The 18,999-nt window shown below is 36.2% G+C and overlaps 1 protein-coding gene across 1 annotated transcript; it reads right to left on the bottom strand.

Moving 5' to 3' along the window:
- Positions 1–215: 215 nt before the first annotated feature.
- LOC128657644 (tigger transposable element-derived protein 1-like) lies at positions 216–1,892 on the bottom strand. Its single transcript, XM_053712033.1, has one exon. The coding sequence runs from the start codon at positions 1,890–1,892 to the stop codon at positions 216–218; it is 1,677 nt and encodes a 558-aa protein (XP_053568008.1).
- Between the last annotated feature and the right edge of the window lie 17,107 nt (positions 1,893–18,999).

Consider the following 18,999-nt stretch of genomic DNA (forward strand, 5'->3'; position numbering starts at 1 on the left):
GGACAGATGTTTGTCTTAATATATTATTTATTTTTAACTGTGCATATAAATGCTTAAACATTTTCAAATACAGGTATTGTACAGTACAGTACAGTACTGGACACTACAACCTTAAACAACCTTAAACAAACATTTTCAAATATTGCAGTACAACCTTAAACAATCTTGGTAGAGGATGATGGACTTGTTGGAGAGTTGGATTTTGCTACTGGAGTTCATTTATTGAAGTATGCATCAAGGGAGGTTTGTATAGAGCTTTTCTTTTTCTCATCATAAATAGCCCTGTAGCATTTCAGACCTTCAGTAACTGTACGGTAAACTTTTGCAAACCTCTCTGTATCAGAATCTTGCTCCTCTAACTTTGCCATTCCTGCTTCAATAAGACGAAAAGCATCAGCTAACTCTTTTGTAAGGAACTTTTTCAGTTGTGGAGTTTCTATGTCCTGGGTTTCTTCCCTCAGTTCTATCTCCTTCTCTAGTTCCATTAGGTCTTCATTGGTTAGTTCCTGGCTATGGGAGTCGAGAACCTCGATGACATCATTTTCAGTGATGTTTAACTGCAGTTGTTTACCCATAGCAACCACAGTTTGCCTGGTTTCAGCGATTTCATCATCCGTAAAACCCAGAAATTCTTGTGTCAATTGGGGGCACAATTTGTTCCAAACTCCTCTCATATTTGTCTCTTTCACTTCATTCCAAGCATCAGCAATATTTTTGATGGCATCATAAATGTTATAATTTCTCCAGAAATCCCTTAAGGTCATCTCATCATTTTGGGTAGCCCTGACAGCTTGTGAGAATGTTCTCCGTAAATAATAGGCCTTAAAGGAGGCTATGACTCCCTGATCCATTGGCTGAATAAGTGATGTGGTGTTGGGGGGCAGAAATACCACCTTTACATTGGGGTGCATGTCATCTAAAGTGGTTGGATGTCCAAGGGCATTGTCAAGGAGAAGGAGAATGTTAAAAGGAATGTTTTTGGCTAAGCAATAACTTTCAACAGCAGGAATAAAATGGTTCAAAAACCATTCTTCAAAGAGTGCCAATGTAACCCAAGCCTTTGAATTTGCCCTCCAGATAACAGGAAGAAATGCCTTGGTGACATTACGTAGTGCCCTCGGATTTAGGGAGCGATGCACTAGCAAAGGCTTGAGCTTTAAATCCCCTGATGCATTACCCCCAAGTAATAAAGTCAGCCTGTCCTTTGATGCCTTATGTCCTTGTGCACTTTTTTCTTCTTTTGAAATGTATGTCCTTTCAGGCATTTTTTTCCAAAACAAGCCAGTTTCATCTACATTAAAGATTTGTTCTGGCAAATAGTCTCCATCGTCAATAATATCTTCAAATATCTTGTTAAAATCACTTGCAGCACTTGCATCGGCACTCGCTGCTTCGCCTTGAACTTTAATATTATGCAAATTTGCTCTTTTTTTATAGCGATAAAACCAACCCCTACTTGCAACAAATTCTTCATTACAAACACCTTCAATTGCTGTATGAGGTGTACCTGCAGCTTTTAAATCATTAAAAATGCTTTGAGCCTTTTCTTGCTCTAAAGAAAGACTGATAGGTATATTATGCTGATTTTGGTCTTCTATCCAAATTGTCAGCAGCCTTTCCATCTGGATAACTAAACCACTGCGTTGCTTAGTAATAATTGTAGCATTCATTGGGGTGTAGCCTTTCACATGGTCCATTATTCTACCTTTATCTTTTAAAATTGTTGCAATTGTTGACCTACTGTAACCCAATTCTTTGCCAATGGATGATGGATTTTCACCTCTCTCTGATCTCTTTATTATTTCTACTTTCAGTTCCATGGTGATGGTTTTTCTTTTTTTTGCTGTATCACCAGCACTTGTTTGGGAGGCAGATTTGTTTTTGGGAGGCATTTTTGCAGGGTACAAAAACACTGTACAATACTGTACTGTACAGAACAGGTAATGTATGCAGTACGTACTGTCCTGTAACTTCCTCTACAGTAACTTCCTGTGTACGTACAGTATTTTTGTTCCCTCAGCTCAACTACTGTAATTGTATGATCCATTCAGAAACATCAGGACTGACTTGTTACATAAGTCAGTCCTGATGTTTCCGAATCAAGCTATGACCACACGCCAGCTTATCTGGACATACCCTGTGCTCGCTTCCATTATATGCTTTTTTACATTACAGTAAGGATAACAAAGTATTTTACCTGTAATGTACACGTACAGTAATAGGACAGCTCCGCCTCCGGACTCTTCTTCTTTGTTCAAGTTTGAGTCACAGAGTTCTTCTAGGGAGACGCATCCACAGACCAATGAGAAGAGGGGTGTGTACAGGTCATGTGACCGGCGAGTGCAGACGTCAGTTCTTACGGAGGCGATGAGCCGACTTGAGGAGGGAATCCCTTGATGACACATAGGAGCGACGGCATGGAGCGACGGCACTCTCTGTGATGTTTAGGTACACTTTTGTTTCCCCCAGGACCGAGCAGCACTGAACACATCAGTGTTTATTGCCACCTAGTACACTTTGATTGTGGGGCTTGATTTACATTCGCTAGAGGCTCAAACATGTGATTCACAACCAAGCAGCACTGAACACATCAGTAAGTGTTTATTGCTGTACTGTACTGTATTCTACAGGCGATAATACTAGAGGCTCAAACATGTAAGGCTCCGTTCGTAAGTGCGAGTTGTACGTAAGTGGGATGTTCGTAACCCGGGGACTGCCTGTATATATATATATATATATATATATATATATATACAGTATATATATTTGAAAAACCTAATACAGACTATTATATCATATATCTTAAAGGGACACTGAACTCAAAAAACAAAGTTAGAAAAATAGATAAAACTTTTAAAAATAAGACACTTATTAATGTCACATACTTTGTAATAACTTACTGTATGTCTGCAATTGATTCACAAGTAACTCCGTGGGTACCTGATCACCTAGCCCTATCCTGCATGAGAACCCGATACCAATATGGCGGATATTATCCACGATGCGCCTGCACAAGCTTCTGACACGTTAGAGAATACGTCACCTTATGTTTCTCTGTATTGAAATTGCAGAGCAGGTAACGGAGCTGCGCTAATAAGGTGAGTGCTGTTCGCATATAGAATCTCCCTAGCATTAATGAGCAACTTATCATTGTGTGGGCATAAGAAAGAAATAACTTTTTATAGCTCGGATCAGATTGCGCATGCGCGAGATGCCGACTAAACGTTTTAATTAGATTCATAAAAGCTGAATATTATTGGTGAATATACGGATGATTGTACAGCCCATATTTGTGGGCTGTCTTAGCCTATGTCATTTAGAAGATTTTAAAACTAAATTTTATATATATTAGAAGGATCGTTTGAAACTGCAAATAGGTGTAAATTATTTCTTTGAACATTATAACCCGATTTACATAATCGTTATATATGCCAAGAATAAAACTACAGTAATCCTTTAATACAGGCCAAAATGCTAAAAAACAAAATAACCTAATACCGGTTAAAATACTCATATTTAATAAACCTTAAAGGGACAGTCTAGTCAAAATTAAACTTTTATAATTAAGATAGGGCATGAAATTTTGAACAACTTTCCAATTGACTTAATCATTACATTTGCTTTGTTCCCTTGGTGGTATTTTTGAAAAGCTAAACCTAGGTTGTCTCAAGCTGATTTCTAAACCGTTGAAAACCGCCTCTTAGCTCTGAACACTTTGAAAGTTTTTTTTGTTTTTTTTTCACAGTTAGACAGTACTAGTTCATGTGTGTCATATAGATAACATTGTGCTCACTCCCATGGAGTTATTTAGGAGTCTGCACTGATAGGCTAAACTGCCTGCCTGTCAAAAGCACTGAGATAAGTCTACAGAGGCCCACATACAAGGTAATCACAGAGGTAAAACATATATTAATATAACTGTGTTGGTTTTATGCAAAATTGGGGAATGGGTAATAAAGGGATTATCTATCTTTTTAAACAATAAAAATTCTGGTGTAGACTGTCCCTTTAATAAGGGTTTATTAGATAATATAGCCTAATAAACTTATATTCAAAGTATCCTAATACAAGCTTATTATACAATGAAGCATCAATTAGGCAGATCTACTATATTCAGGAAAACCTTTATACCACTTATATCTAATATAGCCATAATACCGGCTAAAATACTATATAAATATAGCCTAAAATACAGTATATAGCCTGAAAACAGGCCAAATAAAATAGGCTCATATAGGCTAAAAAACTAAAATAAAGCACTTATATAGGTTTATACAGGGAGTGCAGAATTATTAGGCAAGTTGTATTTTTGAGGATTAATTTTATTATTGAACAACAACCATGTTCTCAATGAACCCAAAAAACTCATTAATATCAAAGCTGAATAGTTTTGGAAGTAGTTTTTAGTTTGTTTTTAGTTATAGCTATTTTAGGGGGATATCTGTGTGTGCAGGTGACTATTACTGTGCATAATTATTAGGCAACTTAACAAAAAACAAATATATACCCATTTCAATTATTTATTTTTACCAGTGAAACCAATATAACATCTCAACATTCACAAATATACATTTCTGACATTCAAAAACAAAACAAAAACAAATCAGTGACCAATATAGCCACCTTTCTTTGCAAGGACACTCAAAAGCCTGCCATCCATGGATTCTGTCAGTGTTTTGATCTGTTCACCATCAACATTGCGTGCAGCAGCAACCACAGCCTCCCAGACACTGTTCAGAGAGGTGTACTGTTTTCCCTCCTTGTAAATCTCACATTTGATGATGGACCACAGGTTCTCAATGGGGTTCAGATCAGGTGAACAAGGAGGCCACGTCATTAGATTTTCTTCTTTTATACCCTTTCTTGCCAGCCACGCTATGGAGTACTTGGACGCGTGTGATGGAGCATTGTCCTGCATGAAAATCATGTTTTTCTTGAAGGATGCAGACTTCTTCCTGTACCACTGCTTGAAGAAGGTGTCTTCCAGAAACTGGCAGTAGGACTGGGAGTTGAGCTTGACTCCATCCTCAACCCGAAAAGGCCCCACAAGCTCATCTTTGATGATACCAGCCCAAACCAGTACTCCACCTCCACCTTGCTGGCGTCTGAGTCGGACTGGAGCTCTCTGCCCTTTACCAATCCAGCCACAGGCCCATCCATCTGGCCCATCAAGACTCACTCTCATTTCATCAGTCCATAAAACCTTAGAAAAATCAGTCTTGAGATATTTCTTGGCCCAGTCTTGACGTTTCAGCTTGTGCGTCTTGTTCAGTGGTGGTCGTCTTTCAGCCTTTCTTACCTTGGCCATGTCTCTGAGTATTGCACACCTTGTGCTTTTGGGCACTCCAGTGATGCTGCAGCTCTGAAATATGGCCAAACTGGTGGCAAGTGGCATCTTGGCAGCTGCACGCTTGACTTTTCTCAGTTCATGGGCAGTTATTTTGCGCCTTGGTTTTTCCACACGCTTCTTGCGACCCTGTTGACTATTTTGAATGAAACGCTTGATTGTTCGATGATCACGCTTCAGAAGCTTTGCAATTTTAAGAGTGCTGCATCCCTCTGCAAGATATCTCACTATTTTGACTTTTCTGAGCCTGTCAAGTCCTTCTTTTGACCCATTTTGCCAAAGGAAAGGAAGTTGCCTAATAATTATGCACACCTGATATAGGGTGTTGATGTCATTAGACCACACCCCTTCTCATTACAGAGATGCACATCACCTAATATGCTTAATTGGTAGTAGGCTTTCGAGCCTATACAGCTTGGAGTAAGACAACATGCATAAAGAGGATGATGTGGTCAAAATACTCATTTGCCTAATAATTCTGCACTCCCTGTATATATAGCCTAATACAGGATAATCTCCTTACAAACAATTACATATAGGATAAGAATATGAAAAATAAGGGGATAAGAATATAAAGAACTTAGGAAAGAAACCATATACAGTATAATAGTTTTACAGAAAAGTCTAAACAAGATAAACAGAATAGAGACTAAAGAACCTAGGAAAGAAACCTATATAATGGTTTATAGTATATTCTAAAACAAAGATAAACAGATTAGTGATCTTAAGGAAAGATAATGAAATACATTAAAATTTGAGGAGGAAAATGAATACATGACCTGCTGTCTGGAAGCAGCAAAGAAAAGAGGAAGTGCTGGACTTGTTCATTACAGTTTATTAGGCGCTGTGTGCTGATTGGTGCAGTCTTGTTACTATGTTATTATTTTTTTCTCTGTATCATTTCTTTGCTGCTGTTTGGATTCAGTAAATATTTGATGCAAAATATTCGCCTCCTGTCTTGTCATAAAATCTGTTAAATTTGATTCCCATTAAATATAGGCGACAAACTACCACATGTGCATCTCAAGCGTTAGAATTCTATCACTGCTATGTGGCTGTTATATATTTTAGATTACCATATTAATTATGACTATCTCCAACGTGTTAGTATATATATATATATATATACAGTATATATATATATATATATATATATATATATATATATATACAGTATGTATATATATATATATGTTACAAAATAATTTACTATTGTCTCATCGGTAATCTCACATATATTTGTATTATTTTACAATAGTTCTAATCAGGTGATATCTTTTTAAACACAGCAAATTATATTTGTGGAGTAAAGAGGATTCAGTTTGAAAATATATATACAGATTTATTACACATTAAACAAGATATAACAAGCGATATACAATTTGGTTTTGGTAACTTAAAAATACAGTGCAATTAGTCAGATTCAGAATATCTACAGCCAAAGAAACACATAAAAACCTCTCTAATGCTTTAGCAAGTCTCAAACTTAAGGAATATAAAACTACTAAAATAAAATATAGTTAAACATAACACCAGGGTTTTTCTTACAACAAACTGAATTAAGTGAACGCTATCTGTAACAAGACTTTCTGATATTGGTAGCTGAATTAGATTCCTAGACAAGATAAATTAGACTATAAGGATTAGTAAATATAACATGTGGGCCTATAATCATCTAATACAAATCTTAATAAGGACCAATAACTGTTTAAATATAATCATAGACTTTTTATACTTCCCCAAATGTTTGCTGCTCCAAGCCCTGGGTTATCAATATTCAAGCTCTGTATTTCCTCTGCATCTGAAACCACAAAATCTTTTAATCCACAGAAAAAATAGGCAAAAATGTTCCAAGGATATCAAAAATATGAGATGGGTACAACCAGGATTTAAAATTATTTTTCAGGGGAAAATTGGACAGCACTTCACCCTCACTTTTATGCAACCCAGACTCCCTTGTGAATGCTCAGTGACCCAATTTATCCTGAACTACAACTCCGCCCCCAATCTCCAACAGCCATTCACAGATTTGTGAGGAACTGTAATGCTTTGATTTGATGAATGCTAATTAGCCCTTGGGAATAATTCACTCAATGCTAAGTATAGCTGGTTGTACTTTCACTAATTCACCACAAGATAGTGATGGTGAGTTGTGCTATAAAAGTGAACTTGTGTAACTTCCTTGTATTTATTTTTTTTAGAATTCATTTTTTTATATATCATACATATATATATATATATATATATTCATATCTACATATACATAGTACATATATACTGTATATATATATATATATATATATATATATATATATATATATATATATATATATATATATATATATACATACATACATATGTATACCTACATCCATGTCTACTTCCAAGCATGCAAATATATTTTATTTAATATTTTTTCTGTTTAACTAAAATGTATCAGTTTAAAAATTAAATCCTTATGATAAACACGTATTTATACATAAGGCATATACATAAATATAATTTTCTTATGTGGGCATCTCATATGGGGTTGTCATGTTCCTTGTTCAGAGGAGAATTGCCTGGTATTTCGGGGTGGACTAACCTTACTTGGCGGGATCAGACTGATATACTGCAAGAAAGTTTTCCTCTGTGAAAAGCACTCTGGTCTAAAAGAGACTGCTTCCGGCTGGTAAATCGCCAAAGAACTAGCTGATGAGCTGTTGTTCGTTCCTGGAAGAGCGCTTCTCTTTTTGTATGCATCTCATATATAAGTGTATGTTACAGATGAGGCATAATGTATTATATAGTATTTTACAATAGTTTCTCACTATATGTATATTTTAATCTGTCATGACTCCTCAATGCATGGTGATGCCTGGGAGTATAATTTGGTCAGGTAATCAGTATATATATATATATATATATATATATATATATAAATATAAAATGAGGCAAATCCCTGAGGGGAGAGAGAAAAAAGGCCAGTCCAAGCCAAGAACCTTGTTCAAAAAGGAGGTTTATTCAGCATAGTAGCAAATGCACAGGTGAGTAGGCAAACTTAACACCTGACGCGTTTCGCTCATGCGCACATGCGCTTCATCAGAGGTGATGAGTTCTAGGTGAGTGTAGACCTATATGCAGCAAGGCAGCCAATAGAAAACCCAAAATGGTTTAACAAGATGAACACCTTACAAGAGGTGGTGTTAAAGGCTGTCATGCTACATACTGGCCCAAATACCTAATCCATATTTAAAGTATGCATCAAAATGCAATATGTAACACATGTATAATATACAACAGAGTTAAACGACTAAAACAACTAATAAAATAATGCAAAAGTGTTGAAAATCAAGTATGGCAATATTCATCATAACAAATAACATCTTAATGGAAAATAATAAATAAAAAACAATGAAGAACTAGAAAAACATAAAATCCTAGTTGCCTATAAAGTTAACAGACAATATCTAAAGTGTAGGTGGAAAAGATAAACACATGCGGCTACTTAATAGAAAAAAGTCAAATAAAAAGAGCAATGGTGCCAAAAATAGACACAATGTCTATACATTTGTGAATAAAACAAGATAATGATGAATAAGAATAATAAAATACTATAAATAGAAATAAAAATAAAATTGAGACAACATCATAAAACTCTATAACCCAGAGTGGTAGCCAATAATAGAGCTAATGGAAAAAAAAGAAAAAATATTAATTAAACAAAAGTAAAAAGTAAAGAAGAAAAAAGTAAAAGGAAGAAATTATGCCTGTTTACATCTGCAAGCCCTAAGATCATAATACTGAATATGTAAAATAGTATGGTATGTTTGTAAACAATACTTGTCGACAGTGTTACACTAACTACACACACTTCTTAAATATATCAGACAGTCTATCTTGGACCCTATGAATACTCAAAAGGGAAAGAGTTAGAAGCACTATAATTAGTATTTCACCTATAAATCCATCTTTCCCTCATCCTAATACTATACCCTGGTGAAAAAACAATAGGAAAACCAGGGTAGGGCTGAGAAACAAGCTAAATTAGTATGTTAGTATAAGGTATCCTGTAGTGGCTCTATGGCTACAAGGGTTAATAAATATGAACCTTCAAAAAACACAAAAACTCAATGAGGAGAAAAGAAATGAAGAGATGTCATATAGTATGTGGGGGATATGTACTACCCAGTAGTGAGAAACAAAGGATAAAATATGTGGAATAGATAAAGACTATAATTTATACATAACTCCAAGCATCTATTCAACAAACAAATCCACATCCATTCGTTTGTTAATACCTTCTGGGGCCCTAGTATGTAATTTAACAATCCAGAAAATGTCTTTTTTTCTAAGACTCTTTTCCCTGTCCCCCCCTCTAGGATGTTTCTTAATTGTGTCGATGCCAATGAATGAAACATATTTAGGTCCTTGGCCATGTAATCTAAAATGTTTGGCAACTGGGGTCTTTGGTTCACAAATTCTGTCTTTCAATGGACGTGTAGTGATGCCTATGTATTGGCATGAGCAATATAAACAATTGACTCGGTATATGACATATTGGGAGTTACAATCAATTCTATCTCTAATGTGATACACTTGTTTAGTAACCTTAGAGGAGGAAGTATCAGTTACTGTAATACAGGTACACCCCTTACAGGGTACATGACCACATTTAAAACATCCAGGTTTTGGACTTAACCAATTAGATGTAACTAAATATTTACCTGCAAGGTGCTTTCTTGTTGTATCGCATAATGTTGGTGCCTTTCTGACTATACATTTGACTCCCTTTGTGAGAATATCTGTTAATGCCTCATCCCCTTTTAAAATTGTTAAGTTGTTCTTTACTATTTTACAAATCTGTTGGTACTGTCTGCTAAATTGTGTAATGAACAATGTATTCTGGGGAGGTGTTATGACATTTCCACGATCGTAGTTCTCGTTAGTGTTAACTTTAGCCATAAGTAGATCCTGTCTGTTTAATTCCGCCACTTGTCTTTCTACTTGTTGTAACGAAACTTTATGATAGCCCCTGTCAATCAGTCTGTTAGTGAGTTCCTGTGCTTGTCGATGATATTGTGTTAACTGCAGTTCCTACTCAACTGTAAATATTGGGCTTTAGGGATACCCCTCTTCAAATGATGAAAATGGCATGAATCAGCTCTCAATATTGTGTTTCTAGCCAAGGGCTTGCGATATGTCGATGTAGAGACTGCATTATGTGTGATGCCTAAGCTTAAATCCAAAAAATCTATGTTAGTTTTATGTGTCTGTGCTGTAAATGTCAAATTGTATTCATTATCGTTCATGAAGTCAATGAACGTGTCAATAGTTTGACCCTCAGTATTGTCCCAAATGACAATAATGTCATCAATAAAACGACCATACAATATGACATTCGCTTTATAGGGGAAGGAGTCTGAAAAAATGCGATTTAGCTCTAGCCACCCCATGTAAATGTTGGCATACGCGGGGCAAATTTAGCCCCCATCGCCGTGCCACATTTTTGTAAATAGTATTCGCCTTGGAAGATAAAGAAATTATGCTGCAAGAGAAATTCAGTGGTTTGAATAATAAATAACATAAACTCATCACTATAATTAGAGTGTCTATGCAGTATAAAGTCAATTGCTTTTAGGCCCAATACATGGGGAATATTGGAATAGAGGGCTGTGACGTCAATGGTCGCCCACATATATGTTTCCCTCCTTTGACGGCCCCCTATCGCCGTGCCACATTTTTGTAAATAGTATTCGCCTTGGAAGATAAAGAAATTATGCTGCTAGAGAAACTCAGTGGTTTGAATAATAAATAACATAAACTCATCACTATAATTAGAGTGTCTATGCAGTATAAAGTCAATTGCTTTTAGGCCCAATACATGGGGAATATTGGAATAGAGGGTTGTGACGTCAATGGTCGCCCACATATATGTTTCCCTCCAAGTGATATTTTTAATTTGAGTTATCAAATGTGAGCTGTCCCTGATATAACCTGGTAAGGCCAACATAATAGGTTGAAGTACATGGTCGAGCCAGCCACCCAATCTTTCACAGAGTGATCATGTGCTTGCCACAATGGGTCGCCTGGGTGGTTTTTCCAGTCCCTTATGTATTTTTGGCACAATCGGAAATATCGGGTGGTTGACTCTTCCACATAAAGATAGTTGGCTAATTCCTTATCCAAAAAATTATGTTCGACTGCAAAGTCCAATAAATAATTCAATTTATTTTTGAAGGAGCTAGTGGGATTGAACGTTAGTCTAGTATACAATATAGAATCATTAAGTTAAGAGTCAACTTCATTAATTTAATCCTGTTTGTTTAGGACTACCACTGCCCCCCTTGTCCACCTGGACTATGATTATATCATCATTCTGTCGAAGTTTTATTAAAGCTTTTCTCTGTTGTCTAGTGAGATTGTCGTTTGGCATGTGTAATGGATTTGTGTCAACAGTCCTGTATAGGTCTGTAAGTTCTTTCTCCACTACCTTCTGATAAAGGTCTAACAAATGGTATCTTGAGTGAATCGGGTAAAAATAATATGTGCTTTTATACACAAAAGATGTGTTCTTATTAACTAGTGTGTCACTGTGTCTAGTAGATTCCTGTTCCAAAGTGATTACATTTGTTAAATGGGTCAGGTCAGTGTATTTTAATCCCACTGATTCCTGCTGAGTGAGTGTGGGGGATGTATATGGTGTGTCATCATCTACATTGTGCTTAAAGTGTTTTTTTAAAACTATCTTCCGAACAAATATATTAATATCTATAAGTGTGTTAACCAAATCAAAATTGTGAGCTGGTGCATATGACAAACCTTTATTTAAAAGATTCAATTCTGTGTTAGACAAAGTATAATCAGAGAGGTTGATGACCGCTATTTCTTTCCATTTTTTCTGACCCTGCTGGGGTAACGAAAGGTAGTCCCTGTTGTATCAGCTCTCTGTTTAGTATCTGTATTTTTAGGTGTGTGTACTTGTTTGGTTAGGTTGTTTTACCAGAGCTTTTAGCTCTATTCTACTACTACTAGGGTCTAAACTAGATCTATTAGGAACTGGAGGGCTATGTACCTGCTCATCCTCTGATGAGTGTGCACTGGTATCCTGATAGTCTGTGTCAATGCTAGAAAAGGTGACATGCTTACTTTTATCATTCTTATTTTTGTTGCCCCTTCCGGTTTTGTTTTTATTATTTTTCTTTCTAGGCTGCCAATTCTGTCTGGTGGATTTGTGTTGTTGCCAAGAGTAAACTATGTTAAGCTCATAGTCTTTAACATCCCTCTGATATTTTTGTACCTTTCTATCAGATAGAACCGTGTCTAAATTATCAATTGTCTCATTTAGTTGTTTTGTATAATCAACATATTTCTGGGTAGTTTCAAATGGCTTTAAAATTACAATTGCGTTATTAATGTTAATAAGAACCTGTTCCCTTTCTTCTTTTTTGTGAGACAAAAGCTGTTTCATCAGAATAATAGAACAATTAGTTAAGTTATCATTACATTCATCCATAAACTTAATATTGTTAAGGGCAAAGGAGGGAAACTTCTTCATTCTTAACCCTCTAGGTACTTTTCGTTCTGATATATAGAGTTCTAAGAACTCAATATCCCACCACAAATTCGTTCTTTCTTCAAACCTTAACATTTCTAGCTTAGAAAAAACATTAGTAATATCATCCCCATTGGTAAGAACTGTAGTTTGACTATCACCTTTTAGTGCTTTATCCATAATGAGTTTTCTTTTATTTTCATTTATAACCCCTGTGGGTAAAATAGTGGCCATTATGGAGAAGTCACTAATGTGTGCAATAAGCGTATAAGTAATGAAGTACAAATAGGACAAGGTGGGCCCTGTACACAAATGATAGGATAAAAAATCAAACAAGCATATAAAGAAAACTGTTAGCAAATGAGTAGTACAAACAAGATCGGCTAAAGTCACTTATGAGGCAGTCCCAATGTCTCAATAAATGTTCATCTGCAGGGTAGTGATTTGAGCTTAGTAGCTACATAAAGTCCCGCAAGTGTGCTGAACCACGTGTAATCATACAGCGTATGAACATATTATTGTAAGAAAATCCAGAATATGTCACTGGAAATACTATAAATGTGGCCGATACTTATCTGGTCTCCGCTGTGTGGAAAAGGAGCATTAGACCAAACCGGTGTAAAGCGCTTGAAAAAGAACACCTTGGGTAACAAACTGGACCACTTCGTGTCTATGTCATTCACGGACAACTTCCGCCAATGATCCTGGGCAGGCAGATAGCCCGCCAGTCCCGTCAGCAGGTAATGGCCGTGTTGACTCCACACGCCATCCTCAGTAGACGGTTCTCTGACATCAGAGGTCTGCGCGTCGTCGCACAGAAGGTCCACTAGGTCCCAAAGGAAAGTAGAGGTGTACAGCTCCCAATAGCAGAGACCGGGCACGGAGCTTCAGACAGCCAAAAGCGGTATCCCATCCGCTGGATATAATGAAACAAATCCCAGAGGGGAGAGAGAAAAAAGGCCAGTCCAAGCCAAGAACCTTCTTCAAAAACGAGGTTTATTCAGCATAGTAGTAAATGCACAGATGAGTAGGCAAACTTAACACCTGACGCGTTTCGCGCATGCGCACATGCGCTTCATCAGAGGTGATGAGTTCTAGGTGAGTGTAGACCTATATGCAGCAAGGCAGTCAATAGAAAACCCAAAATGGTTTAACAAGATGAACACCTTACAAGAGGTGGTGTTAAAGGCTGTCATGCTACATACTGGCCCAAATACCTAATCCATATTTAAAGCATGCATCAAAATGCAATATGTAACACATGTATAATATACAACAGAGTTAAATGACTAAAACAACTAATAAAATAATGCAAAAGCGTTGAAAATCAAGTATGGCAATATTCATCATAACAAATAACATCTTATTGGAAAATAATAAATAAAAAACAATGAAGAACTAGAAAAACATAAAATCCTAGTTGCCTATAAAGTTAACAGACAATATCTAAAGTGTAGGTGGATAACATAAACACAGGCGGCTACTTAATAGAAAAAAAGTCAAATAAAAAGAGCAATGGTGCCAAAAATAGACACAATGTTTATAAATTTGTGAATAAAACAAGATAATGATGAATAAGAATAATAAAAAAATAGTATAAATAGAAATAAAAATAAAATTGAGACAACATCATAAAACTCTATAACCCAGAGTGGTAGCCAATAATAGAGCTAAGGGAAAAAAAAAAAGAAAAATTTTTAAAAAGAAGAAAGGGAACAGGTTCTTATTAAAATTAATAACGCAATTGTAATTTTAAAGCCATTTGAAACTACCCAGAAATATGTTGATTATACAAAACAACTCAGTATTGTCCCAAATGACAATAATGTCATCAATAAAACGTCCATACAATATGACATTCGCTTTATAGGGGAAGGAGTCTGAAAAAATGCGATTTAGCTCTAGCCACCCCATGTAAATGTTGGCATACGCGGGGGCAAATTTAGCCCCCATCGCTGTGCCACATTTTTGTAAATAGTATTCGCCTTGGAAGATAAAGAAATTATGCTGCAAGAGAAATTCAGTGGTTTGAATAATAAATAACATAAACTCATCACTATAATTAGAGTGTCTATGCAGTATAAAGTCAATTGCTTTTAGGCCCAATACATGGGGAATATTGGAATAGAGGGCTGTGACGTCAATGGTCGCCCACATATATGTTTCCCTCCTTTGACGGCCCCCTATCGCCGTGCCACATTTTTGTAAATAGTATTCGCCTTGGAAGATAAAGAAATTATGCTGCTAGAGAAACTCAGTGGTTTGAATAATAAATAACATAAACTCATCACTATAATTAGAGTGTCTATGCAGTATAAAGTCAATTGCTTTTAGGCCCAATACATGGGGAATATTGGAATAGAGGGTTGTGACGTCAATGGTCGCCCACATATATGTTTCCCTCCAAGTGATATTTTTAATTTGAGTTATCAAATGTGAGCTGTCCCTGATATAACCTGGTAAGGCCAACATAATAGGTTGAAGTACATGGTCGAGCCAGCCACCCAATCTTTCACAGAGTGATCATGTGCTTGCCACAATGGGTCGCCTGGGTGGTTTTTCCAGTCCCTTATGTATTTTTGGCACAATCGGAAATATCGGGTGGTCGACTCTTCCACATAAAGATAGTTGGCTAATTCCTTATCCAAAAAATTATGTTCGACTGCAAAGTCCAATAAATAATTCAATTTATTTTTGAAGGAGCTAGTGGGATTGAACGTTAGTCTAGTATACAATATAGAATCATTAAGTTAAGAGTCAACTTCATTAATTTAATCCTGTTTGTTTAGGACTACCACTGCCCCCCTTGTCCACCTGGACTATGATTATATCATCATTCTGTCGAAGTTTTATTAAAGCTTTTCTCTGTTGTCTAGTGAGATTGTCGTTTGGCATGTGTAATGGATTTGTGTCAACAGTCCTGTATAGGTCTGTAAGTTCTTTCTCCACTACCTTCTGATAAAGGTCTAACAAATGGTATCTTGAGTGAATCGGGTAAAAATAATATGTGCTTTTATACACAAAAGATGTGTTCTTATTAACTAGTGTGTCACTGTGTCTAGTAGATTCCTGTTCCAAAGTGATTACATTTGTTAAATGGGTCAGGTCAGTGTATTTTAATCCCACTGATTCCTGCTGAGTGAGTGTGGGTGATGTATATGGTGTGTCATCATCTACATTGTGCTTAAAGTGTTTTTTTAAAACTATCTTCCGAACAAATATATTAATATCTATAAGTGTGTTAACCAAATCAAAATTGTGAGCTGGTGCATATGACAAACCTTTATTTAAAAGATTCAATTCTGTGTTAGACAAAGTATAATCAGAGAGGTTGATGACCGCTGTTTCTTTCCATTTTTTCTGACCCTGCTGGGGTAACGAAAGGTAGTCCCTGTTGTATCAGCTCTCTGTTTAGTATCTGTATTTTTAGGTGTGTGTACTTGTTTGGTTAGGTTGTTTTACCAGAGCTTTTAGCTCTATTCTACTACTACTAGGGTCTAAACTAGATCTATTAGGAACTGGAGGGCTATGTACCTGCTCATCCTCTGATGAGTGTGCACTGGTATCCTGATAGTCTGTGTCAATGCTAGAAAAGGTGACATGCTTACTTTTATTATTCTTATTTTTGTTGCCCCTTCCGGTTTTGTTTTTATTATTTTTCTTTCTAGGCTGCCAATTCTGTCTGGTGGATTTGTGTTGTTGCCAAGAGTAAACTATGTTAAGCTCATAGTCTTTAACATCCCTCTGATATTTTTGTACCTTTCTATCAGATAGAACCGTGTCTAAATTATCAATTGTCTCATTTAGTTGTTTTGTATAATCAACATATTTCTGGGTAGTTTCAAATGGCTTTAAAATTACAATTGCGTTATTAATGTTAATAAGAACCTGTTCCCTTTCTTCTTTTTTGTGACACAAAAGCTGTTTCATCAGAATAATAGAACAATTAGTTAAGTTATCATTACATTCATCCATAAACTTAATATTGTTAAGGGCAAAGGAGGGAAACTTCTTCATTCTTAACCCTCTAGGTACTTTTCGTTCTGATATATAGAGTTCTAAGAACTCAATATCCCACCACAAATTCGTTCTTTCTTCAAACCTTAACATTTCTAGCTTAGAAAAAACATTAGTAATATCATCCCCATTGGTAAGAACTGTAGTTTGACTATCACCTTTTAGTGCTTTATCCATAATGAGTTTTCTTTTATTTTCATTTATAACCCCTGTGGGTAAAATAGTGGCCATTATGGAGAAGTCACTAATGTGTGCAATAAGCGTATAAGTAATGAAGTACAAATAGGACAAGGTGGGCCCTGTACACAAATGATAGGATAAAAAATCAAACAAGCATATAAAGAAAACTGTTAGCAAATGAGTAGTACAAACAAGATCGGCTAAAGTCACTTATGAGGCAGTCCCAATGTCTCAATAAATGTTCATCTGCAGGGTAGTGATTTGAGCTTAGTAGCTACATAAAGTCCCGCAAGTGTGCTGAACCACGTGTAATCATACAGCGTATGAACATATTATTGTAAGAAAATCCAGAATATGTCACTGGAAATACTATAAATGTGGCCGATACTTATCTGGTCTCCGCTGTGTGGAAAAGGAGCATTAGACCAAACCGGTGTAAAGCGCTTGGAAAAGAACACCTTGGGTAACAAACTGGACCACTTCGTGTCTATGTCATTCACGGACAACTTCCGCCAATGATCCTGGGCAGGCAGATAGCCCGCCAGTCCCGTCAGCAGGTAATGGCCGTGTTGACTCCACACGCCATCCTCAGTAGACGGTTCTCTGACGTCAGAGGTCTGCGCGTCGTCGCACAGAAGGTCCACTAGGTCCCAAAGGAAAGTAGAGGTGTACAGCTCCCAATAGCAGAGACCGGGCACGGAGCTTCAGACAGCCAAAAGCGGTATCCCATCCGCTGGATATAATGAAACAAATCCCAGAGGGGAGAGAGAAAAAAGGCCAGTCCAAGCCAAGAACCTTCTTCAAAAACGAGGTTTATTCAGCATAGTAGTAAATGCACAGATGAGTATGCAAACTTAACACCTGACGCGTTTCGCGCATGCGCACATGCGCTTCATCAGAGGTGATGAGTTCTAGGTGAGTGTAGACCTATATGCAGCAAGGCAGTCAATAGAAAACCCAAAATGGTTTAACAAGATGAACACCTTACAAGAGGTGGTGTTAAAGGCTGTCATGCTACATACTGTCCCAAATACCTAATCCATATTTAAAGCATGCATCAAAATGCAATATGTAACACATGTATAATATACAACAGAGTTAAATGACTAAAACAACTAATAAAATAATGCAAAAGCGTTGAAAATCAAGTATGGCAATATTCATCATAACAAATAACATCCTATTGGAAAATAATAAATAAAAAACAATGAAGAACTAGAAAAACATAAAATCCTAGTTGCCTATAAAGTTAACAGACAATATCTAAAGTGTAGGTGGATAACATAAACACAGGCGGCTACTTAATAGAAAAAAAGTCAAATAAAAAGAGCAATGGTGCCAAAAATAGACACAATGTTTATAAATTTGTGAATAAAACAAGATAATGATGAATAAGAATAATAAAAAAATAGTATAAATAGAAATAAAAATAAAATTGAGACAACATCATAAAACTCTATAACCCAGAGTGGTAGCCAATAATAGAGCTAAGGGAAAAAAAAAAAGAAAAAAATTTAAAAAGAAGAAAGGGAACAGGTTCTTATTAAAATTAATAACGCAATTGTAATTTTAAAGCCATTTGAAACTACCCAGAAATATGTTGATTATACAAAACAACTAAATGAGACAATTGATAATTTAGACACGGTTCTATCTGATAGAAAGGTACAAAAATATCAGAGGGATGTTAAAGACTATGAGCTTAACATAGTTTACTCTTGGCAACAACACAAATTCACCAGACAGAATTGGCAGCCTAGAAAGAAAAATAATAAAAACAAAACCGGAAGGGGCAACAAAAATAAGAATGATAAAAGTAAGCATGTCACCTTTTCTAGCATTGATACAGACTATCAGGATACCAGTGCACACTCTTTAGAGGATGAGCAGGTACATAGCCCTCCAGCTCCTAATAGATCTA

The sequence above is a fragment of the Bombina bombina genome, chromosome 1, assembly GCF_027579735.1.
Source record: "Bombina bombina isolate aBomBom1 chromosome 1, aBomBom1.pri, whole genome shotgun sequence".
Lineage (NCBI taxonomy): Eukaryota > Metazoa > Chordata > Amphibia > Anura > Bombinatoridae > Bombina > Bombina bombina.

Excerpts from the sequence above, each read along its gene's own strand:
- LOC128657644 (XM_053712033.1), bottom strand. The coding sequence starts at position 1,892 with ATGCCTCCCAAAAACAAATCTGCCTCCCAAACAAGTGCTGGTGATACA.